This window comes from Zootoca vivipara, chromosome 3, assembly GCF_963506605.1.
Source record: "Zootoca vivipara chromosome 3, rZooViv1.1, whole genome shotgun sequence".
Taxonomy (NCBI): Eukaryota; Metazoa; Chordata; class Lepidosauria; order Squamata; family Lacertidae; genus Zootoca; species Zootoca vivipara.
The window spans coordinates 105,875,439-105,900,153 of record NC_083278.1 but is presented as its reverse complement, the minus strand read 5'-3'; the positions used below and the strand labels follow the sequence as shown (position 1 = coordinate 105,900,153).

The 24,715-nt window shown below is 47.7% G+C and overlaps 1 protein-coding gene across 3 annotated transcripts in view; it reads right to left on the bottom strand.

Moving 5' to 3' along the window:
* FOXN2 (forkhead box N2) overlaps window positions 1–24,715 on the bottom strand; it is a 47,531-nt gene that overhangs the window by 13,722 nt on the left and 9,094 nt on the right. Inside the window, exons 1-2 of one of the 3 annotated variants that reach the window (XM_035111074.2) lie at window positions 12,521–22,637; window positions 10,660–11,210 (exon numbers count right to left, since the gene is read on the bottom strand). In XM_035111074.2, the coding sequence (XP_034966965.2) occupies window positions 10,660–11,196 (537 nt within the window). In that variant the 5' untranslated portion in view covers window positions 11,197–11,210; window positions 12,521–22,637. Of the gene's footprint in view, window positions 1–10,659; window positions 11,211–12,520; window positions 22,638–24,715 lie in introns of those variants that run through there. The other 2 variants (XM_035111075.2, XM_035111073.2) reach the window with 2 other exon arrangements.

Below are 24,715 nucleotides of genomic sequence, written 5' to 3'. Positions count from 1 at the left end.
ACTTTTAACCAATGGTGGTAGCGCGACTCCATACAAGGTGATGTTCCTGTGCACGTCACTTCCCGGTGCCACCCCAAAATGTCTCCATTACCTACGTGCAGTTTTGCCATGCCCTCTGTCCATGCTCTTAGCACATGTCACTCAGTACACACCCCCTCCCTGTTGTATCCCATTGTCTTCCCTGACTTGTCCTGGCCCATCTGGTCCATCCCGTTCTATCCAGTTCTGTCCAGATCCAACATGTCCTTCCTTGCTTCTCCTAGTACTGTCATGACCTGTTGCCCTGCTGGCCCATGCCTCCCAACCTGTCCTGTTACACATGTCTTCTTTTCTGACGTTAGCCAGTATGCTGCGTTATTCTTTCTACTTTAGAGGATCGGCGTGGTGTGCCAGCGCCGATCCAATTGCAACCCCTACAAAAAATAAGCCCTCCTGCTTACCTGCTTAAAGCTGCAGGGGGCGGCCAGATGAAGATGCCAGTCAACCTGGCATCCAGAGATCTCCACATGGTAGCAACTGAACCTGCGCCAGTAACAAAATGTGCCTGGTCACCTGTCTTAATTTCTAACACTGCTAGGGGGTCATGGTCCAGCAATGTCTGGAGGGTACCAGGTTGAGCAAGGCTGCCATTCATTCACACACCAAGATTCTACCAAATCTCCTGCGACATCACAGCCATCCTATGTACTTAATGGGGCCAATGTGCAGGTTAACCTTTTAAAACATGGCGGCCACTCACTTCCAAGCACTTAAGACGGGGGTTTTTCAACAGCTTCTGCCTGGCAGAAAAAAAATGATCAGCCATACGCGGTTCCTTGGGACAGGGAAGGCCCTTCAGAAAGGCACAGGGACAGGTGTTGCCCTCCAGGTGTTTTTCTGGCTATGCTGGCGGGGTCTGAGGAAAGCTGCAGTCCCAACAACATCTGCACAGCACCAGATGTTGGGAAATAAGTGCTTGTTTGCAAACTCCAGCCCCAGCCCCCTACCCCAAGCACATTTCCATCAGATCCAGGAAGCAAGTTGAAAAGGCGGGAGGAGAAGGGTCAAGCTGCCAGCGCCGATAAACAAAGAGAACATCTCTCTTGACAGATTGACGGAAAACCTCGTACGTTTCATGGCATACTGAACATCCTATTCAACACCTGCCGCAGTATCAAGGCATGAAACCATCAGCAATCCTAATTCAAACTTTGAGGAAACACGGCTGTTATGAATGCAGTTCGATTTTACAGCAACAGAACCACGACGCTGCCTTACGCCAAGCTAGACAGCTGGTCCCTCTATATCAGTGTTGTCCCCACCTGGTGTAGAGAACCTCAAGCTCTCCAGATCTCTCCACCGGGCCCTCAGGACCCTCCCCAAATCACATACCTCCTCCAACCACTGCCCTCGCCAGAGCTGCTTTGCACCCTCTTCAAAAGCTTTTGCCAGGCTGGAACGTGGCCTTGAGCAGAGGTTGGACGGCCATCTGTCATGGATGCTTTTGCTGAGATCCTTGCATTGCAAGGGGTTGGACTAGGTGACCCCTGGGGCCCCTTCCAATTCTACATTTCTATGAAAGCCTCTTGCTCTCCAGGCTGGAGAATAGAGAAGGTATAGAGACTAGCCTGTGTCACGATGAGAAAACGGGACATCCGTTGCTGCACCCGCTTTTGCACCTGGTCCTGCCCACCATGGAATACGTGCTCCACTGCCCCGAAGCCAGGATAAACGAAAATTCTAACTTCTGTAACAGCAGGCTCTAAAAGAAATTATCTGATAGGTTTGGCATAGAATTTGCCTTTTCTCTCTCACACACACTCCCGGCAAACCCTTGTTAGAACACCATGTTCTTAACAGACATCCTAAACACAGAAAATAGAAAGCGTCAGGCCTGCCGAACTTTTCCATGAGTGAGTACACGGAGAAAGCCTTGCCCTGCCCTTGTTCCCAGACAACCTAAAATCAGGCAAAAATATGGCAAGTCTGCCGGGAGACTGTCCGCCCAAACGCTGGTTTTTCAGGAAGTTGTTCTGGCTGGTTTGGTGCTTATAGGTGGGGTCTGCAACGATGTGTTGCAGCGTGCAGTGCTCCTGTTCAGGGTTCCAGCAGGGATATTCCATCCCATTCCTCGCCCTCCACTTTTGAATCTACCCCTTTCCCCAAGAGACATGCTGCATTCTGCGTGCACCAGAAAAATACCAGTCCCCCTATGTAAAACAATGGTACTTATGGGTGACTTTATAGAGGATCAGACAAACTCATGGAAGCTAAGGCTATCAACAGCCTCTAGCCACGATGGCTGTGTTCCTCCCGCCACTGCTGGGGGATTGTGCCCCTGAACACAATTGCTGGGCATCAGAAGAGGGGAGATGGCTGTTGCCCCAGGTCTTGCTTGCGGGTTTCCCATAGGCATCTGGTTGGCCACTGTGAGAACAGGATGTTGGATGAGATGGGCCTTTGGCCTGATTGAGCGGGGCTTTTTGTACGACGATTCAGGAACCGAATAAATATATGAACCAAGCTTCATCCCCGTGATGAAGTTCAAGGCCGCAAGATAGTCATTTTTGGCTTGCCTGAGGCAGCCTCCTCCTTTTTACACAGGGGTAGAGCAACTACAAATGGAAAGCGCAATGCTGGTGGTCAACAAAAGACTCTCTCAAGGCAAATCTAAAAAAATGTAGTAGAAACACCGACAATTGGGAAACCCTGGCCTGCGAGTGTTCCAATTGGAGAACAGCCTTTACCAAAGGTGTCATGGGCATTGAAGATGTTCAGGACGAAAGGGAGAAAAGTGCTAAGAGGGAAAGCATGCTTGGCAAACCCTCACCATGATCAACTCCTGCCCAGAAACCAATGTCCCCACTGTGGAAGGATGTGTGGATCCAGAATTGGCCTCCACAGTCACTTACGGGCTCACTGTTAATGGAAGACAGTCTTACTCAACTATGAGTGAGCGAAGGAGGAGGAGGAGGAGGAGGAGGAGAAGGAGAAGGAGAAGGAGAAGGAGAAGGAGAAGGAGAAGGAGAAGAAGAAGAAGAAGAAGAAGAAGAAGAAGAAGAAGAAGAAGAAGAAGAAGAAGAAGCGGGGTTTACGTGCATAACTCAACCATTCTGCTTCAAAGCGCCTGCTGGAAGCAAACCATCGCTGAAAAACTAAGAAGGGTTGAAAGCAGTAATGGATACAATTAATAGCGTAATTTCTTAATAGCAGGTTTGCTTGCATTTCTAATGGTATCTCATTTGGAAAAGGGTGCTATGGGCTTCTTTCTCTTCAGGCAACAAATTAACGGAGCCTGTTTCAAAATAAGAAGCATTCGTTCCATTCGCATCTCGGTCTTTCTTCTGGGTGCTCGAGGCAGCTCTTATTTATTTAATTAACTGCATCCGCATCCCAAATTTCTTCTCCAAGGAGATCAAAGTGGTGTCCATTGTTCTTCCACACCTCCTTTAAACCCTGAAACAACCCTTAAAAATCGAAAAAGAGGAAGTCCCAACGAAAGAAGAATGGTGAACGAAGATGATTGAATACAGTGAGATGGCTAGACGTAACTGTGATAATTAAAGAACAAAATGAAGAAAAAATTATTGAAGAATGGAAATATTTTGAAAAAAATATCATGGTTATGCAGAATTTAAAGTATAGCAGCTGATAGTGGTAGTTTAATCATTTATGATTAACATATATAATGGGTAAAAATATAAGTAATATAGCAGCTTTCTAAGCTACGGAAAGAAAACAACGGAAGAGTGGCTGGGAAGTCAACTAATACGAGATACATGTTCTGATGGCTGTTTAAAGGAATTTATAAAGTTTGAAAAGCAACATTTCAATGTTGTTTTTTTAAAAATAAACCCTGCAACAACCCCATGTGCTCAATTAGGCTAGGAGGCAGTGGCTAAGGCCTAGGGCCATCTAGTGAGCTCCGTGGATTTGAACCCTGGTCTACAAGGTCCTAGTCTGACCCTGTAACCACTACCAAACACCAGCCAGCATCCATATTGTGCAATGGGAGTTTCAGCCCCTGGTGAGCACCAGGTTGGCCACCTTGGGATCAGTGGCAGATAATATGGCTTGTTTGCAGAAGATCCCAGGTTCAGACCCTGGGGTATCCAGGTTTTAGGTGGCTGACTAAGAAAGGCTATCACCTAAGACCCCGTCCTACTTGGTATGGAAGGCAACTTCATCTCCTGAAAGTATTATACCTTTATCCGATCGTCCTGGCCAGTCACTTCAGTTCATCATCACCAGAGGTGAAGCTGAAATCACTCCCCTGAATGTACTTCCTGGTGCAACTGGACTTCTCTGCAACCCTTCCCCTCTGCAGGGAGGTGGGACTGATTTGGATGGTCCGCCCCCGCTAATTAATGGATCCAAATGGTTTCCAGAGAGTGGTAGGGGATGTTTTATCCCATGTTGATGGCCTTTCAGCTGATTCCCTGGTGACCCGTTGGTATGTGGAGTTAACCAGGGCTATTGACTGTTTGGCTCCGAAGCGCCCTCTCCGATTGCATGGAGCCCGGACAGCCCTGTGGTTCTCCATGGATCTGTGGGCAATGAAACAATCGCTGAGACGGCTAGAGTGCCGGTAGCAGATAACTCATTCTGAATCTGACCGGACACGGGTTAGAGCTCAATGTCGAGCCTACCAAGTGCCGATAGCGATGGCGGAGAAGACCTTCTTCACCGCCTCTAATGCATCTGCGGAAAACAGCAGCAGGAGACTCTTTCAGGTGGTTCGCAATTAGCGGAACCACCTGCTCCATCGGGGCCCAGTACAGGGCACATGATCTCCTGCAATGATTTTGCAAAGTTTTTTGCAGATTAAGTCGCTCAGATTTGGGAAGAGGTTGACTCCACCGTGGGAGCAGGACCAGGGTGGGAGAGTGCTAGAGCCTTGTCTAGTCAAGCTGCGTGGGATCTATTCCAATCTGTTACCTCCAAGGGTGTGGACAGGCTGCTTGGATGAGTGAAACCAACCACCTGTCTCCTTGATCCTTGCCCATCCTGGCTTATAAAAGCTAGCTGGGAAGGGCTGGGTGATGGGCTTCACGGGGTGATGAATGCTTCTCTCTGTGAGGGAGCCTTCCCAGACCCACTGAAAGAGGTGGTTATCAAACAGCTTCTTAAAAAACCATCTTTAGATGCGGCCAATGTGGCCAACTATCACCCAGTCTCAAATCTTCCATTATTGGGCATGGTGATTGATTGAGTGGTTGCTGAACAACTCCAAGCATGCCTGGAGGATGCGGACCATTTGGATCCCTTCCAGTCAGGGTTCAGGCCTCACCATGGGACTGAAACTGCCTTGGTCGCACTGGTTGATGATCTCCGGCGGGCTAGGGACAAAGGTGAGAGCTGTTTCCTAGTCCTGCTAGGTTCCTAGTTCCTAGTCTCAGAGTCTTTTGACACCATCGACCATAACATCCTTCTGGGCCGTCTAGAGGGGTTGGGAGCTGGGGGCACTGTTATACAGTGGTTCCGCTCCTTCCTCCTGGGCCGTGTTCAGAAAGTGGGGGGGGATGAGTGTTCAGACCCCTGGGCTCTCACTTGTGGGGTGCCTCAGGGTTCTGTCGTCTCCCCCATGCTTTTCAACATCTACATGAAGCCACTGGGAGAGATTATCAGGGGGTTTGGGCTGGGTGTCCGTTAGTATGCGGATGATACCCAGGTCTACCTCTCTTTCAAATCAGAACCAGTGAAGGTAGTGAAGGTCCTGTGTGAGTGCCTGGAGGCGGTTGGAGGATGGATGGCGGCTAACAGATTGAGTTTGAATCCTGATAAGACAAAAGTACTGTTTTGGGGGGAAAGAGGCAGGCAGGTGTGGAGGACTCCCTGGTCCTGAATGGGGCAACTGTGCCCCTGAAGGACCAGGTGCGCAGCATGGGAGTCATTTTGGGCTCACAGCTGTCCATGGAGGCGCAGGTCAATTCTGTGTCCTGGGCAGCTGTTTACCAGCCCCATCTGGTACGCCAGCTGAGATCCTATCTGCCTGTGGACTGTCTTGCCAGAGTGGTGCATGCCCTGGTTATCACTTGCTTGGACTGCTGCAATGCACTCTATGTGGGGCTACCTTTGAAGGTGACCCCAAAACTACAACTAATCCAGAATGTGGCAGCTAGACTGGTGACTGGGAGCAGCTGCTGAGACCACATAACACTGGTCTTGAAAGACCTACATTGGATCCCAGTACGTTTCCGAGCACAATTCAAAGTGTTGGTGCTGACCTTTAAAGCCCTAAACGGCCTCGGTCCAGTATACCTGAAGGAGCGTCTCTTCCCCCATCATTCTGCCCGGACACTGAGGGCCAGCGCCGAGAGCCTCCTGGCGGTTCCCTCGCTACGAGAAGCCAAGTTACAGGGAACCAGGTAGAGGGACTTCTTGGTAGTGGCACCCACCCTGTGGAATGCCCTCCCACCAGAGGTCAAAGAGAACAACAATTACCAGACTTTTAGAAGACATCTGAAGGCAGCCCTGTTCAGGGAAGGTTTTAATGTTTGATGGATTACTGTATTTTAGTATTTTGTTGGAAGCTGCCCAGAGTGGCTGGTGTAAATAAATTGTTGTTGTTATCATCATTATCATTATTACTTCTTAGAACTCAGCTATTTGTTGCTGGACTGCAGCTCCCACAATTGCTAACTATTGGCCATGCTGATGGGGGCTGATGGGAGTTGGAGTCCAACAAACTTTGGAGGGCTGTAGGCTCCCTACCCCTGCTATAAAGGATCTCGCAGGTCAGCTCCTTGCCTAGGCGATCAGAAATAAGTCAGTCTACTTTCAGTGGCCATCATTTCTAAATACTGTATGCTTGGAAATAGCAGACTTTGTCTTGAAGGTAACATCTGTGTGTTACAAGGGAAGCCGACTTTGCAGCAGCTGCAATCCCAATCCCAAAATGTGATGCTTTGTCCAAGCAGACATTTTTGTAGCAGTGATGAGAATATAAACAGGGAGAGAAAACGTTCATGTTGACAAGATGAACTCCAAGGACCCTTCAGCTTCTAAAATTCTATGATTTTGAACAAGGCAGGCTAGCTAAATAAAATGAACTGCAGAAACACACTGCGTTGGGGAGTTCCCGAGTCACCCCTAGCATCTTCACATTGCCAAAAACAGAAAATAAAACCAACTTTTTTTTTCTTAAAGTGAGCATTTCTTGAACATCTGTCATACCCTGCCTCCACTCCATGGGAAAGCAAAATAAGTACCCGTATATTCCGGCGTATAAGACAACTGGGTGTATAAGACGACCCCCAACTTTTCTAGTTAAAATATAGAGTTTTGGATATACTCGCTGTATTAATAAAATGACCCGGCGTATAAGGCGACTCCCGACTTTTGAAAAGATTTTCCTGGGTTAAAAAGTAGTCTTATACGCAGGAATATACGGTACTGTAGGTTTTGCATCACTTGCACTATTTACTACTGGTCTTTTACAAATCATAGTTCCAAAAATGCAAAGACAGGCCTGGCAATTTTTAACCTGGAAGCCAATAGCAGCTCTCACCAGCTCCAAGAATAGCAGGGGAAGCAGAGGGAGCAATAAATAGGCTTGCTTTTAAGTTCAGATCTTGGCCACTTTTGCACCCCTATGTCCACACTTTTTTCTGCATGAGAGAGCAATGGGTCAGTGGTGGTAGTGATGATGATGATGATGATGATGATAGTACCTTGCTATCTGACTGGGTTGCCCCAACCACACTGGTAGGGCACCTGCTCAATCTATAGCATAGAGAGGGAACTCCTGCCTTTAAATACTAAAGAGCTAGACAATACTGAGCTAGATAGACCAACGGCCTGGCTCGTAGAAGGCAGCTTTCTATCTGCAGTTACGTTTGACCTGAAAACTGGGTACAATTTAGCAGAAGCACGGCCCTCAGGTGAGAAACACGCCCTGCTCCAGGCAGCTACCCTGGCTATATAACAAAGCCGAGCTGTGTTATTTCAGCAGATTTGATCTGCGCACGTATCCTGTTTCCATTGCATAAGCAGATCCTCTGTGAGGAACTCCAAAACCGGTTTTGCAGAGCAACTTAGAAAGAACAGCAGTGTTCTTCCCCTTTGATACTCCTGAGTTCGGGTTGCATCAACACGCACACGCGAACACGTGTGCCTTGTACGTGCCTTCGTGCTTGAACTAAATAAAATAAAAAAGACGGAGGAAAGAGAGGTTCCTCCCTCCCCCCCTCCTGCCCACCCCCACCCCCAGCAAATGGCACACCACCGGATCAGCAGGAACGCAACCTCTGCATCGTGGCGGCGGCAGCCTCTCGCAAGCCAGCCAAGCAAGAGGAAATGCTGCCATGGCAACACAAACCAGGCTGCTATTTGAGCCCATACTTCACACGCTAAGCTGTCTCTACCCACCCCCCACCCCCACCCCGCAAACAGCACAACTTTCAAATAACTAATCTCTTCCACTTTAGGAAGCGGGGCTGACACAACATGCAATTTCCAGCTGTTCTGAAACAACCACATCCTTCCCCAGGGCGCACAGGCTCTGAAAGGTACACCCAAAAGATCTGGCAAAGCCTGAGTCACCTGGGCAGGTACCAAAGCAAGGAAAGCAACAAGAGTGGGCAAGCAGGGCACCAATATTAACTTCTGCGGCATGTCTTGCGCTCGTGTGTAATTATTACTGAGTCATCAGTGTTCAGAAAGGGGGGGAGAGGGTGCCTGTCCACACCCTTGGTTACCAATACATAGACGCAGACACTGACGGCACCCGTTCCAATGATCTCAATTTACTAGAGACAGTCCCTTGTATCCTGATACCTGCCGCAGGCAGTGTTAGACACTGAGATATGAAAGCTAGAAGATAAATGGCACTTTCATCCTAGGTTATGGGCGCAACAATGGAATGTCCAGGCATGCTTTCTTTAATAACAAGGATACAAAGCTGAAAATGAATGAACTGCATCTAAAACATTATGTTCCGTTTTTCACAGGGTCTAGTCCTTCCCCTGCCCACCCCCCTAATATTCTTAAGAGGGTCTCTTCTCCAGTCTTCAGAGAGTAGCTGGATGTGGGGAGGCAGGAAAAGGTCCTCCTTTCCTCCCACTCTGCAGTTTTAATCTGGAATCTTAGGTGCAGAGCTCAGAAACGGCTCGCGCTAATGAAATTACGTGTCGCAAAATGCACCTAGGACAATGGGAGCTTCGAACACTGGCTGCGGGTAAGTTATCTTCCTTGCACGATGCTCTTTACCATTCATGGACAGACCTACGAGGGTCTCCGTAGGCCAACAAACTCTTCCAAAGTGGAATCTCTTTTTCTTCCCCTGAACTGCAAGATCCTTCCTTGAAACAAGGACACCTAGCAGAAGTCCTCCTCACGCCCTAGCTACGACAACACTCTTCTCCAACTTGATGCCATTGCACTCCAGCTCCGACCAGCCTCCAGTCAGCACGGCCAATGATCAGGAATGATGGGAGTTGTAGCCCAGAGACATCAAGAGGGCCCCATACTGAGGACGGCTGTGCTATAAAGACTCCCATCTGTTTCTGGGGAGCAAGATGAGCCTGAGTTTTGCTCCCAATACTGCAGCTACAAGCTGTGGAAAGGTGGGCAAAGTTAGGTGGAAGCCCAATTTGTTTTCAATTCTACCACGGCAAACTAAAACAACAGTTGCAAAAACAGACCAAATAAAACTATTGTTGCACATTGCTAACAAATGCTGAGATTCTGAAGCAATGCCTCTCAGCCTTCCTAGCTCTCATCCAGGCTCCCAGGCAAACTAAGATAACCCAACAAAGTCACACAACCAAGAGGATTCTTGCTGACATCAGCCTAGTCCTAGGTGGCTAGGGTGCTAGACGGGGGTCTAGGGGAAGTGATGGGTGGGCCGGATGTGGACCAACAAAATGAAACCAAATTCTGAAAAGACAGAGGTGTTATGTGTTCTAAGTTCTCCAGCCCAGGAGGTGAGAAGAAGGCCTGGTCAGGATGGGGCTGCACTCCCCTGGAAGGAAAGTGTCAGTCTTTTTGGACAGCGTCAAAATACTCTTTGTTGGTTTGACTGCAGGGAACTTGTGAGGGGGAAAGGGTACAGAGAGCCCCCCCCCATCCTGAGGAGTAGCTTCTCCACCAGCAGTAGCGTCATCGGGGAGGGGGAAGAGTCCAGTGAGGAAGGAGGAAGGAGGAGACGGGGCTCTAGCAGCATAGGAGAGCCCCTGCTGCACGTGGGACAGGAAGAGAGAGAGGGGGAAGAGGGGGAGAAGGAAAACATGGAAAGGAGACCCTTTTTCCCTCCGGTTCCGGAATTACGCAGGAGGAAACGCGGGAGGAGATTTGGGGTGCCCAGACTCTTATGTTGGAAGAGGACGCGGAGCGCGCCATTCCAGGGTTCTGGGTCAGACTGAGCGGATGTATCCTGTATAGCTCCAGCACTGTAAATAGCCTGCACTTAATAAAAGCATGAAAAGGCAAAGGTCTGGAGAGTCGTTACTCTAGAGTAGTCGCAACGCATCACCTGTGACAGAACTAAACAGGGCTACCCCCTCTCAAAATTGTAGGGCAGCAAAGACATGTTTTGTGTTTGTGTGTTCCAACAAAACATCTGAATCAAAGGAAGTTCCACCACATCTCCCCTTAAACCAACAAGCAAAGCAAACTGCTTACGGTTTTTGTTTTTTAAAAAAAGAACAAAAGGAAGAGCAATAAGCGCCCAGTTCTCACCTTGCCGTGGCTTCTCTCCACCTTCCGGAAACACTTGTTCAAGGAAAGATTATGCCGGACCGAGTTCTTCCAGCCAGTGGGGGCCGTGGCAAAATACGGGAAGCGCTCCAGGATCCAGCTGTAGATTTCTTTCACCGGCAAGCTCTTATTGGGCGAATGCTCTATCGCCATATAGATGAGGAGACTGAAGGAATAGGGGGGCTTCGATGTGGCAGATTTCTTCTCGGGGTTGGAGTAGCAGGAAGAAGGGTAGGATGGCACACTGTCGCCCTCGATGTCGTACAGGGGGCTAACCACCGGAAGACCCTCACTTCCGAGGCTGAAGTTTGTTAGGAGGTTCGTGCTTTCGTGAAGCCAGTTCAAGTTTGTGAGCTCGTCGTCGGCCAGTTCGCTATCCACGGCTGTGGCCTTTGGCCGAGCCGCGTCTACCGCCTCCGGCAAGCTCCCCATTCTTTGGATGTGCCGCAGCCCCGCGGATTTCTCTGCCCCTGGCGTTTCAGCTTTCTTGTCCGGAGTCATTCCAGTTACTGGACCCATTTAATCTTGTTGGCCTAAAAACAGGAGGAAAAAAAGGTTTTATAGAAGCGTAAGGAGAGCCTGATTATCAGGCCAGGGGCCCACCTGGTCCAGCATTCCGTTCTCACAGTGGCCAACCAGGTGCCTGCGGGAAGCCTGAACGCAGGATCCAATCACAGGAATTAATAGAATCAGAGAGTTGGAGGTGACCCTGAGGATCATATAGTCCAACCACCTGCAATGCAGGTGTCCCCATACGGGGATCGAACCTGCAACCTTGGTGTTATCTCTGCTCTCCTGTGGCTTCCAGCAACTGGCATTCAGAAACATACAGTGGAGACAGAGTATAGCCATCATGGTTTGAAGTAGAAAGCTGCCTTAGATGAAGCAAACTATTGGTCCGCCCAGCTGAGTATTATTTACAACAGCACCAGGGGTCTGGGAGAGAACCTCAGGTCCAGGGGTGGATTGCAGACCTCTTGGCCTCTCCATCTGGACCTCAGGACTCTCCCATGGTCACACTAACCCTGTTTTGTAGCCTCCTTTCTACCTGGGCTGGAACATGTCTTTGATCTCCTATGAGGCCTCTTGCTTGGAGGACAGAGAAGGATCTGATAGGGTATGCAGAAACTAGCCCGCTGTACAAGGTAGAAAATTACATCCCACCCTCTGCCCATTTTTGCGTCTAATTCCCCTGACCACTGCTATGTGGTCCCCAGAAGGCTGCCCAGAAGGGAATGCAGTCCTCAGGCTAAGTCAGGTTCCTCAATCCTAGTCGAAAGTAACTGGCAACAAGTCTCCAAGTGCCATGGACTGGTTGGACGAAGGCACCCGTCAGGGAACCTCCTGGGAAGAAGGCTCAGAGCCAAGGGGTTGGATGACTATGAGTGGTTAGAGGGAGAAGAGAGAGCAGGCTGGGGAGAGGTGGTGTCGGAAGCTGAAAAGGCAACAGGGTTTAGTGAGCAGGAAGAGGCCGTGGCAGAGAGCAGTTCAGACTCCAACTCGGAGGCTGGAGAGGAGGCTGGCCAAGAGGCAGAGTGGAGACAGGCTGCTAAGAATCCAGGGAGTCTCCTTCTTTGAGCAGCTCCCCTCTCCCTGGTTTCCCATAAAATGCAGAGAAATTAAGCAGGCAGAGCAGAGGATGATTGTGCGCAGACAGGGCCTGAGACTGTGTGGGAAAGGCCTTGGCAAGGTGGAGGCCTAGTGGCTACCGGGAAGGCAGGGACCTTCAGTCCTCACAACTGCTTCATTGGGACAAGACCTCCTAAGAAGTGTTGCTGAGACCACTAGGCCAGAGCTGTGGGTTGTTCCCTGGCGTGGAGTGATGCATTGCTTTGTTGCTCACCTACGCCTGATTCCGGCCCCGACACCAAGGTTTCCGGGAGGAGTCTTGAACCCAGAACTTCCTGTGTGCAGAGAGCACTGAGCCAAGGCCCTTTTCCTGAGAGGACAGCTCCGTGTTTTTTGGAGAATTAAAATGCATAATAAACTGCCAACCTGAAATTTAATATTTTTTATTATCACGGTGGGTGCATAAAAGGCGATACTGTTTGGGCCATCTTTGCTTGGCTCCCTTCCACCCACACACCCTTCGGCTTGCTTATTGGCAACTGCGGATTCATTCGCCTGCAGGCGCCAGTTAAGAGGAACAAGTCCTTTGCCGTCCTTTCTGTCCCTTGTATTAATATTTGATATGTTGCATCATAAACTGTTGCTCTCATAAACAGTATTAAAACCGTGGCTTGCTCTTAACCACCCCCCCTTTGGAGGTGGCTGAATCAGAGACGCCATTTCCCACTGGGGGGCATTTTCATGTCAAAAGCTCAACGTGAGCACTTTTGAGCTCATTGGAAGGCAGGAATATACAGAAAGTGTGGTATTGGCTGGCCTGCCATTTCTGAAGGAAATGCAATTTTGGGGTGCTCAGTGGCAACACACTCACTACTAGGGCATTGGCAGGTAAAGATGGACATCGTGGGTTGCGCTTTTTTTAAAATAAAAAAGAGAGGAGGACAAGATTCCAAGAGCTCTCGCTTTGTTTGCCACGTATTCAAGCTCTGGGAAAGAAAAACTCCTGCGAATCTGCAGTAGGGTTGGAAATGAAACGGAGGAGGAAGAAGCGTTCACCTAGCTGTGGAAGGCACCGACTGGATAGCATTCGTGACGTCACAGACACACAAATATCCAGAGCAGTTTTGCACTTGCAGGTGAATAAACCCACTATAATGGCTTCTGCTTCAAATTAACCACTTAAGTATTAAAACAGATAAAAAATATGATTAACAATTGAAAACATCCACACACACACAAATTTAAAACTCAACAGACCAAGAAGTTTTGTATGTAGTTTCAGGTGAAGAGGGGGTCATGAGTCACCAACAGTGCTTGTGGAACCACAATTATGTGCAGCATCCATCGACTCAACAACAACAACAACAACAACAACAACAACATTTAGACACACACTGCCATGAAAATGAAGTTTCTCTGTTGCAAGAGAAATTCTCTGGACTTCCAGTATTCTTCATGTCCTGAAGTCGGAAGACGCCTCCAAGAAAGATGGTTGGATCGCTAGCAACCACAAAGAAACCACCATGCAATTACTGCATTAAGAACGTCAACTAGCAAGGCCCAAATAAAGCTGAACCTTCAATATTGTTCAGACCCATCAAGGATGACTTGGCTTGCCTACACCGAATTATTCTGTAGGCACGAGGACAGATTGCTGCTCCCTGGAGAGATATAAACTCCCTGATATACAAGCTCTCTCTAAATTAAAATATTTCATAAAAAGGTTTACCGCTAATGTGTTAAACTTGCAGATTATGGTCCAAACACATATACACATAGAAAAAAGATACTTCTTTTTTTTACTATTTCCTGCAACTACTTTAATTAAATTCTGCATCAAAAACCACTTAAGCATTTTGTAAGCTATAAAGCAGCAGAATTTATATTCTCTGCGCATATATAAAAAGAAACCTGTCTTCATTTCACAGTGGGAACCCACAGCCATATCAGTGTGAATCAAACAGAGTTATGACATCTAATCAAGGGAAGGTTTCTATAGCAATGGCAAAGCGATTTCTTCAGACCTGGCTAACAGGCAGCTGATACGCAAACAGAGCACACAATGCCTTTACATGCCTTATAATATCTTGGGCATCCACAAAACAAAGCTGAAAACCTGAGAGGTACATTGATGTTTACTTTTATTTCATTTTTTTAAGAAAAAGATGGGGGACCAAGCTGAGGGTACAAGCAACTTTCCCAAAATCAGCCATAACCCACAACAGTGATAGAATTTTAACCCGGGCACCCAGTGCATTCCAATCTTTGCTATGCAGAATGGAGGCTGTGCAACTCGCAATCGCTTCTCCATAGGATTGAGAGAACTGCCTGAAAAGCATGGGGCTGCAGGATGAATGGGTTGAAATAGCATCCCCCTACTTTCTCGAGCAGGATCTTGCATTAGATCTCAGTTCCTCCATGAGGAGGAGGAGGAGCCCATCCATTCATAAAAGGGACACGTTGGGTACAACCCACCGTCCCAAACATCCAGAAATATCACATGCCACAACATCATCACCCCCATATATTGTTAAGGACTTGCATAGAATGTTGTTAAATATTAAGAGTATTTCACACACACTTCAGAAACACATACTGCAGATTTGGGTGGCGGTGGGGGGAGGCAAGATACACTGAGATTAAGAAATAGTGGCCCAGTTAAAACATCTTATTTCAATTTTCCCAACAGCCTTTGTACATTCTGCCCCACAAGTGGGGGTTCCCAACTCATTCCCAGGTTGCCCTACCCATGGTTTGCCATGACGCAAGGCCATTAAACGCTAGACCATGATCTGAAGAGGGCTGACGAACCCTAGTTTGGAGACTGGCTGACTTAGTTGGCACTAACCTCCATACTATGGTTTGCAAACCTGCCTCAAACCAGGATGTGAGTTGGGTGCTGACAGTAGCTTCCCTGGTGGGACAACGTGGTAGACTGTGGCTAGAGCACTTGGAAAAGGATGTGAGCTTCTGAGAACAAGAGGGAAAGAGGGAGCATGAAAGTTTGTGTCACATACCCAAGCTAAACCATTAGATCACATGAAGCTAATTTAGAATGGGCAAGATGACGTGCCTACCTAGCCCTGCCTTCCCGAAACCAGTACCCTCGAGATGTTGTCAGACTACAACTCTCGTCAGCCCAACCAGCATGGCCCCTCTTGAGCTATCAGGTTGAGAGAAGTTGATCAAGTCCTTCCCTTATATAGAGAGAGTGGCTGGGGAAATAATAAATGAATAATAATAGTTGTTGTTGCTATTATTATTATTATTATTATGAAAACAAAAACTGTTAACGTACTAATTTTTAGCACACTAAAAGAGATTTATCATTTATTTGTGCACGCTTGCTAGGGGAAGTCACCTGAAGTCAGGTGTTTGGAACTGCCCAAGCGGATGGATATTGAACCCGTTTACTGAGCTGCAAATTTATTTTATGAAATAAAATTTCACTGTGGAATTTCTCCCCAAAGGGGGGGGGGAAATCCCACTGCACAAGACGGCTCCGAGGACTGGGACCCTCGCAAATCCTTGGCTGTATAGGAGTCAAATCAGCCAGCGAGCGTGTTGGATAAAGGAGGGATAACTGAAGCAAGAGAACCCGCAGCATTCCTAAACAGAGCTTGTTCAGCACTGCACGTTCCAATCGGCCTCTGAACGGCTGGACTGTGGCCTCATTACGCCAGAACTTACAAGCTTTGGCAGTTAATACCAGAGTGCATGATGTTGCAATGCTCTTTAGGGTGTGTATCTGCATGAGAGTGTAGGTGGGGGCAAAGAATCAGGAGACGGAGGAGGGTTATTCCTAGACTTGTCATTATGATCTGACATCCCATAAAACCTGTTTTGCCTCCTGGGCAAAACAAGAGAGGAAGTCTGCGTAAAAACAGACGCTACTATTTTACGCTGCTGAAGAGCATTCAGCTTCAGTGCCATAGTTGGACATGCCCATCCCCTTGTCCCCTGCTTCTGAGTACCAGCGGCTCAAAATCACAGGAGCAGAGAGCGCTCTTTTGCTCGAATCCTGTTTATGGGTATCTTGCTGGCCACTGTGAGAATGGGATACTGGACTAGATGGGCCATTGGCCGGATCCTGCAGGCTCGTCCTATGTTCATGTTAGGTGGTATCATTTCATTTCTATGCCGCTTTATATTTTATAGAACAAACCTCAACACATTAAAACATCAAATAGAACAATCCAGAATAAAACAAATTCAAGCTTCAAGGGAAAATATTGCAGATCCTTCTCTAAGGGCCGTTTTGCACCCAGAGATCTGCTCCACATGGTTGCAATTGGACCAGCGCAAAACACGCCTAGCAACTGTCTAATTTCTAACACTGTTGGGTATGTAAGGGGTGAGACAATCTTTCCCGAGTGATATAACCAACAGACTTACTCAAGAGTAAGGTAACGGGACCCCTGACTGTTAGGTCCAGTCGTGAACGACTCTGGGGTTGCGGAGCTCATCTCGCGTTATTGGCCGAGGGAGATGAACTCCAGAGGTTGTGGGGTTTGCGGGGTAGTGTTTGACTTTGCTTTGTGGGTTGTGTAAAGGTAAAGGGACCTCTGACCATTAGGTCCAGTCGCGGATGACTCTGGGGTTGCGGCGCGCATCTTGCGTTATTGGCCGAGGGAGCCGGCGTACAGCTTCCAGGTCATGTGGCCAGCATGACAAAGCTGCTTCTGGCAAACCAGAGCAGCGCACGGAAACGCCGTTTACCTTCCCGCTGGAGCGGTACCTATTTATCTACTTGCACTTTGACGTGCTTTATAACTGCTAAGTTGGCATGAGTTGGGACCAAGCCCCGTTGCGGGGATTCGAACCACCAACCTTCTGATCGGCAAGTCCTAGGCTCTGTGGTTTAACCCACAGCGCCACCCGCGTCCCTTATTCAGGAATAAAAGGTAAAGGGTAAAGGGGCCCCTGACCATCAGGTCCAGTTGTGTCCGACTCTGGGGTTGCGGCGCTCATCTCGCTCTATAGGCCAAGGGAGCCGGCGTTTGTCCGCAGACAGCTTCTAGGTCATGTGGCCAGCATGACAAAGCTTCTGGCGAACCAGAGCAGCGCATGGAAACGCCGTTTACCTTCCCGCCGGCGCGGCCCCTATTTATCTACTTGCACTTTGATGTGCTTTCGAACTGCTAGGTGGGCAGGAGCTGGGACCGAACAACGGGAGCTCACCCCGTTGCAGGGATTCGAACCACCGACCTTCTGATCAGCAAGCCCTAGGCTCTGTGGTTTAACCCACAGCGCCACCCGCGCCCCTTATTCAAGAGTTGACCCACTCAATTCATGAACATGATTTAGTTTGCTCCATTCTTTTCAATGGGTCGACTCAAAAGTATAACTCGGTGGAATAAACACTTTTGAAACAGACTTTTCTTCCATGAACTTCTCTAAATTTCCTTTAAAGCAGTTGGGCAAACAGGATTGCAGTTTGTTTGTTTGTTTGTTTTAAAGGCTTTAGTATCACAACATTCTTACTCTACTAAATCACAATTATCATCCAAAGACCTTCTGGTATTTCACAACAAGGCATTCTGAATCTTTATTTTCTTCCCCAAGCGTCACAACCTCTAAACCAGGTGTGGGGATTCAGCTGGTGTCTGAACCTGGAACACAGAACAGGGGGCATGCAGATGAAGACCAAATCTCAGTCTGACATTTGACACAGATCTCACTACAACACCTGTGTGCTAGGGGTGAGGAAAGAAATATGTTTCAGTTCTCATTTAAAGATAAATCCATGCTTCTGAAACAACACAAGAAAAACTGAAGCACATCCACCCTTCAAAACTCACCATTCTTTGAATTTTGCAAGGCAGTTCTCTGGAGAAGTAATGCATACAAAAATTCATGCGCTGGGGTAAGGTGTCCAATAAAAGTCACATATTACTGAAAGCAACACCTGAAATTTAGGGGAAATTGCTCCACAAAATGTGTATATTAGGCAAATACACACATGTGTATTGGGAGAAATCTGTATTATAATGCTGATGAAAATATTATTTTTAATGCAAACTGATGGGGAAATGTGAAGAACTGAACTTAAAATCAGGGGGGAAAGGAAACTGGAAACCAAAATGGCCAGATTTGCCCATCCCAATCAAACACATAATTTCCGCTTCCGATTTGACAATGGGTGTAGCCTGTCGGGACGGCTCCTGAACTCAAACGCAGACTCTCCACCTGAACGCGGCACACCGAATTTCAACCCAACGTCTAAACGCTCCGATCGAGGCAGACCAACAAATAGGAGAGATTCGTTTGGCTCCGCCATCAGGCCCCCGAAACACTCATCCATTTAAAGCATATGTTCAAGCAAAACCCAAGAGGCGAGGAGCAAAAAAAGAGTTATCTTTGTTCCTTCTCTCCCTTTCCCTTTGTTCTCAGCAACTTCCACACATGTGCTACATTAGGCTGCCCATCTCACCAGAGCTGCTGTTGAGATCAGAGGTCAGATTTAAATCCCAAAATGCAACTACAGACGGCCTATATTTGATTACAATGCTACATACACCGCCGTGTATCCAAGACAACTGGAGCATTATGTTCTCCTTGGGGATAAAAAAGGAGGTGGGGGGGGGGAGAAGAAACCTGCCTCTTGGTCATAGTTAAGGCAAGCTGGCACATCCCTTAGCAGTCTCATCCCCGCTAGATGAGAAAGTGTGTGCAGCTGTAGTGTTCATAGCACAAACCACCTGCCTTCTCTTTGGCTGCGCTGATGACAGATCTAAGAATTGAATAACCAGTCCATCGCCCAAATAATAGGTGAGTTGCTTAGAGATGCTCTTGAAGACATCGTGGTCACTGGAGGTCCAGGTACCGGTAGCTGCAGCACCTAGAAGCATCTTTTACTAGCTGTGGCTGGTACATCAACGATGACTGTTCCTGGATCGATATATCACATGTCCACAGTGTCGAGATAAGACTGCTGTGATGCACTTTGTGTTGGGCTTCACCTAGGCTGTTTGGGAGCCGCAACTAGGTGCAGCGTACTGGTCCACCCTATCGCCTCTCCTTAAGGAGCCCCCCCCCCCGGTTGCCAATTTGCTACTGAGCAAAGTTTAAGGTTCTGCTGTTGACTTATAAAGCCGCATACACCTTGGGGCCTGGGATACTTGGAAGAACGCCTTCTCCCATACGAAACTGCCTCTGCAGTATGAGCTTCAGAGGTGGCCCTCTTGGTGATGGCATGGCTTCCTCCAGTCCACCAGGGATTAACCAGCAACTGGGGCTTTTTTTGTGCAGTGGTGCCTGCATTGTGGGACAGTCTTCCCACAGAGATCTGGCAGGCACCCTGAGCATGACGGCTCCACCGGTAATATAAAATGTTTCTGCTCATCCAGACAGCTGTAGATTGTGGAACGCATTTACTCTCTGTTCACTGGGTGCATTTTGCGACTTTCCCCCTGTATATTTTAAGTTGATTTTTAATGTAATATTGTTTTAATTATGTGGTGCACTGCGCTTGGGTACTCCGCCAGAATAGCAACATATAGAAATCCTTTTATAAATCAATCAACTGTGTATGCCCAGCTTTGCAACTTGCATTGCAGCAGGTTGAATGCTCTATCAACCACCAGTCTTGCCCTTCTTCTTATGCATCAGGTAGTGGGGATAGATAGATAGATAGATAGATAGATAGATAGATAGATAGATAGATAGATAGATAGATAGAGGGGTGGCCAACTCCGAAGAGACTGCAATCTACTCACAGAGTTAAAAACTGGCAGTGATCTACCCCCTTTTGGGGTGTTCATGTCAAAGTTGTTTAGGGAGGAGGAAAGCCCTGTTTTTTAGGGGTTCAGGTCTAAGTTGTTGAGATTTTTTAGGAAGGAGGAAGGCCCATTTTAGGGGTTCAGGTCATAGTTGTTGAGCTTCTCTGAGGTGGGAAGAAAGCCCTGTTTTTTTTGGGGGGGGGTGAAGGGCTAAAATGTTGAGCATTTTTAGGGGAGCCAAAGTTGTTGAACTTCTTTGGAGGGAGCCAGTGATCTACCAGTGATCTACCACAGACGTCCAGTGATCTACTGGTAGATCACGATCTACCTGTTGGACGTGCCTGATATAGCACATGTATGTTTATATACGTCCTTGCTTCATTGTATTCCACCAGCACTTCCCCCAGAATTAAAACACAATTGCAAAACTGCTCTGGGGATTCCAGGGTGGAAGTGTGAGGATGCTGTTTAGAGCATTAGCAAACTGACATCCTTCACATCTGGTTTTTCTCTAGTTCAAATCAGCCACAATGGAAACACGCAAACCTGTTTTTCTTCACAACTCCCTCCCAGGAAGAGGAAAAAGGGTACATTTTTACCCAACACAGTGTGTTGGCTTGGATTGTGGGGATATCTCCGAGTTAGCTTCAGATTGGCACACTCCCCCCTCCAATGCAGCCATGAAGAGGAGGTTGAAAACATTTGGTTCCTTTTTAGATTAACCACAGCTTGCCATGCCACCTGAACCCGACAACCTGTGATTAATCTTAAGTATGGTTTGTTGAAACAAGCCAAACTATAGTTTTGGAAGTTGGCTTTGTTTCAGCTAACCATACTTAAACTTAATCAGTTTGGGATTGGACGCCAAGCTGTGGTTCATCCGAAACAGAAGCAGAAATTTTCTATCTTGTCCTCATGTCTGTGCCAGAAGGAGAGGAGGGAGAGTTCAAGTCTGGGGTTCACTTTGGCTTGCTCTTGCAACGCTAAACCATGGTTTAGTGCCAGTATAAATCAGGCTACTGAGGACACTGTCCTACAATACACACTGGATATCGAAGACAGTACTCACACCAAATTAAAGGGCAGATTATGCCAAAGTAAAAAGAACACTACTGTGGCAATCAGGGAATTTAAGTTATGAACAGATATGCACAGGGTTGCTCTACAGATTGCACGTTCAGCTTACTGTTGGTCTAAAAATGGAAGCAAGACTTAAGCCCAATTCCATTCTTTTGATAGATACTGTTACGATGGGAGGGACGCTTTATCCACGCTGTGTGCTAGATCTCTCCATAAAAGAGCACATCTATCGCATAATTAGAGCGCAAATAGGAGCAACCAAACACAGGCACAACAATGCCTCTATTAATTAATCTGCCTTTATCCCCTTAAGCATTATTGTTCTCAAGCATTTTCCTAAGGGAAACCAACTGGATTTTCCCATTGTTGAGAACCATCTGTCTGCTACTACCTCCGGCAGGGTGGTTGAACGAGTGAAGCCACCCTGGATTGCCATGGTTTTTGGGAGAGGGGGGCTTTGGGGGGGGTCAGCGAGTCTTGTTTATGCAGCTCAATATCTTATGGGAAATCATCTGTACATCCATACAAACCTGCTCACTGGTTGGAAAGCCGCAAAGGGGTTGGAAGGCTTGGGAATTGGCAATGCCTGTAGCAGGGATCAACTTTTTAATTTAGCTACCTGGGCAAACTCCATATAGAATTGCCATTCACCGTCTGTGCATGCTTCAAGCTCAGAGCTGTACAAAGAGATCCTTTCTGTGCCTGCACCTTATCTCTAATTCCAACCACACTTTCATGTTCAAACTGCAAGGGCGCATGTAGATGGGCACTCAGATAGTCACAGCAGCTTCCCACATCACTGTGGAACATACAGTGTGAGGGGGGAGTATTTGATCCAGTGCTACATTTGCCCGTTTGCCCTCTGATGAAGAAATGACCTGTCCATAATTTTAATGGTAGGCTTATTGTAGCTGTGAGAGACAGAATAACAACAGGAAGTCTGTCTGAGGGACAGTGGACAGCTGGAAAAGTTTGCTGCTGAAAAAGTTTGCTGACCCCTGGCCTAGACGTTCCATTGTGGCGACCATCACTTCGGGTTTAAGGTGCCATCTGGCGATTATATTATATATCTGAGTTTCTAACGCTGCTTAAGAGCCAATCTATAGCTGCAAGGAAGTCATTTGGTGCTGAGCGCCTGGGATCGCACCATTTCATGGTGAGGCAGGTGCATGGCTGGGGGAGAAGCCATGTTGGAAACGCAGGTATGTAAGCCAGGCACCAAACAGCACCTCAAACCTAGGTTACGGTCACCACAACAGAATGTCTATTCGTCAGGGGCTTGAGCTAGACGTCCCTTTCCAGCGCTACAATACTACAGTTTTGTGATTCTATGATCTCAACTACATTGCTTGACTGTAGCTTGCTTGACACCAGCTAGACTGGTGACTGGGAGCGGCCGCCGAGACCACATAACACCGGTCCTGAAAGACCTACATTGGCTCCCAGTACGTTTCCGAGCACAATTCAAAGTGTTGGTGTTGACCTTTAAAGCCCTAAACGGCCTCGGTCCGGTATACCTGAAGGAGCGTCTCCACCCCCATCGTTCTGCCCGGACACTGAGGTCCAGCTCCGAGGGCCTTCTGGCGGTTCCCTCACTACGAGAAGCCAAGTTACAGGGAACCAGGCAGAGGGCCTTCTCGGTAGTGGCACCCACCCTGTGGAATGCCCTCCCACTAGAGGTCAAAGAGAACAACAATTACCAGACCTTTAGAAGGCATCTCAAGGCAGCCCTGTTTAGGGAAGCTTTTAATGTTTGATGGATTTCTGTATTTTAATGTTTGATGGATCTCTGTATTTTAGAATTTCTGTTTTGTTGGAAGCCGCCCAGAGTGGCTGGGGGAACCCGGCCAGATGGGCGGGGTATAAATAATAAATTATTATTATTATTATATGTAAAACAATTCACTTGTCCCTGTATGCAAGAAGGAGAAACCCACACAGCAGAAATGGACCAAAGTCAGAGGTTTTCAAACTGTGGTCTGTGAGTTCTGCTTGAGTAGCCTGTAGAAAGGCTGCAGCACAGTCGGAAATATCTGTACTCAGCCCTACACTTATTTTCCTTGATATGATGTCTGGAGGACTGAGATGCCCAGCAAGGGCTCCATGATCCGCTCAGCAGTGCAGAAGCACAATATGTGTGTCTTTTGCTATGCACAAGTCTGCTGGCTCGATGGAGGTGCTGGTCGCCAACCTGGCACCCAGAAATCTCCACCTAGTCGCAATTGGACCCGCCCCAGGAGCAAAACGTGCCCAGCGGCCAGGGAATTTCAAACACTGGGGATAAGTTGGGTATCATTTTCTTAAATGCTCCATTAAAAAAAAAAGCTTGGCATAGAGAAGCCTAGTCCCAGAAACAAGACCCCCTCTCTGCCTTTCCAGGGGCAGAGAAATTTCTATATGGAAGTGCAGCCCCAAAATTCCCTCCTTTGCCATTTCTCTCAGACCTCCGAGATTTTCAAAGCACATATATATATATATCTACACCTTTTGGAAGACGGCAAGGCTTTTCTATACGGAGAAAGGTTCAGCCGACAGAAGGCTGGGGTTTTTAATATTTATGTTTTTAATCTAGATGTTGATAGAACTGTAAATATATATTGGTGCTTGTTAGTCTGTTACTACTGCGCCTTCCGGGCCACCCATAACTGGGCGAGCTCCAAATGCAAATACTGTACTGTAAAAATAAGCAGCACAAGCCAGGCTATTTTAGCCAGGCTATTCCTTTAACATTTTACTCAGGTGGATTCATGTAAGTAAAAGCAGCGGAACACAATGAGGCCTCACGCCTTCCTCGAGAAACCAGGTTAGGATTACAAGGAACGGCACCACGGTCACCATAGCTGAAATGGTTCTGCGTGGGTGTGTTTGTTTTCTTAATTTACTGCTTCAGGAAATGGCTACTTGAAGAGCCGAAGTCCACTATATTTAAACATGCTGGAATGAGGGGTGGGGAGAGAGCAAATCATGGCACAGAGCATTCCGACATGATTTCTGGAGATATGTTTTTTTATAACAATAATGGAGATTTCTTACCTGCCTTCCCTCCCACCATGGATTCCTCAGACAGGTTACAACCATTTGGAACACATGTCTTAAAATGTTGAAACAGGTTGCGATCAAGAGAATAGGGTGGGTCTTAAGATAAATCTATCTCAGGTGCCCAAGGTCAGAGGAAGAAGAGGGGTACCTCCTGCCGTGTGATGAATACAAAGAATATGCAATACAAAGGATATGCCAAATGATGCCACAGAGGCCTGTTCTCTGCCTGCCACCTCCCAAATTTCTGAAGGCAACAGGTCTACCAAGAGGAACCACTCTGATGAGTTTAACATCCAAGAAGGCCTGAGGAAAGGAGGTGACATTTCATATTTGGGACCTAAGTCATTTTAGGGCTTTAAAGGGTAAGGTAAAGGTACCCCTGACTATTAGGTCCAGTCGCGGATAACTCTGGGGTTGTGGCACTCATCTCGCTCTATAGGCCGAGGGAGCCGCCATTTGTCCGCAGACAGCTTCCGGGTCATGTGGCCAGCATGACTAAGCAGCTCCTGGCGAACCAGAGCAGCGCACAGAAACGCAGTTTACCTTCCCACTTGAGCGGTACCTATTTATCTACTTGCACTGGTGTGCTTTCAAACTGCTAGGTGGGCAGGAACTGGGACCGAACAACA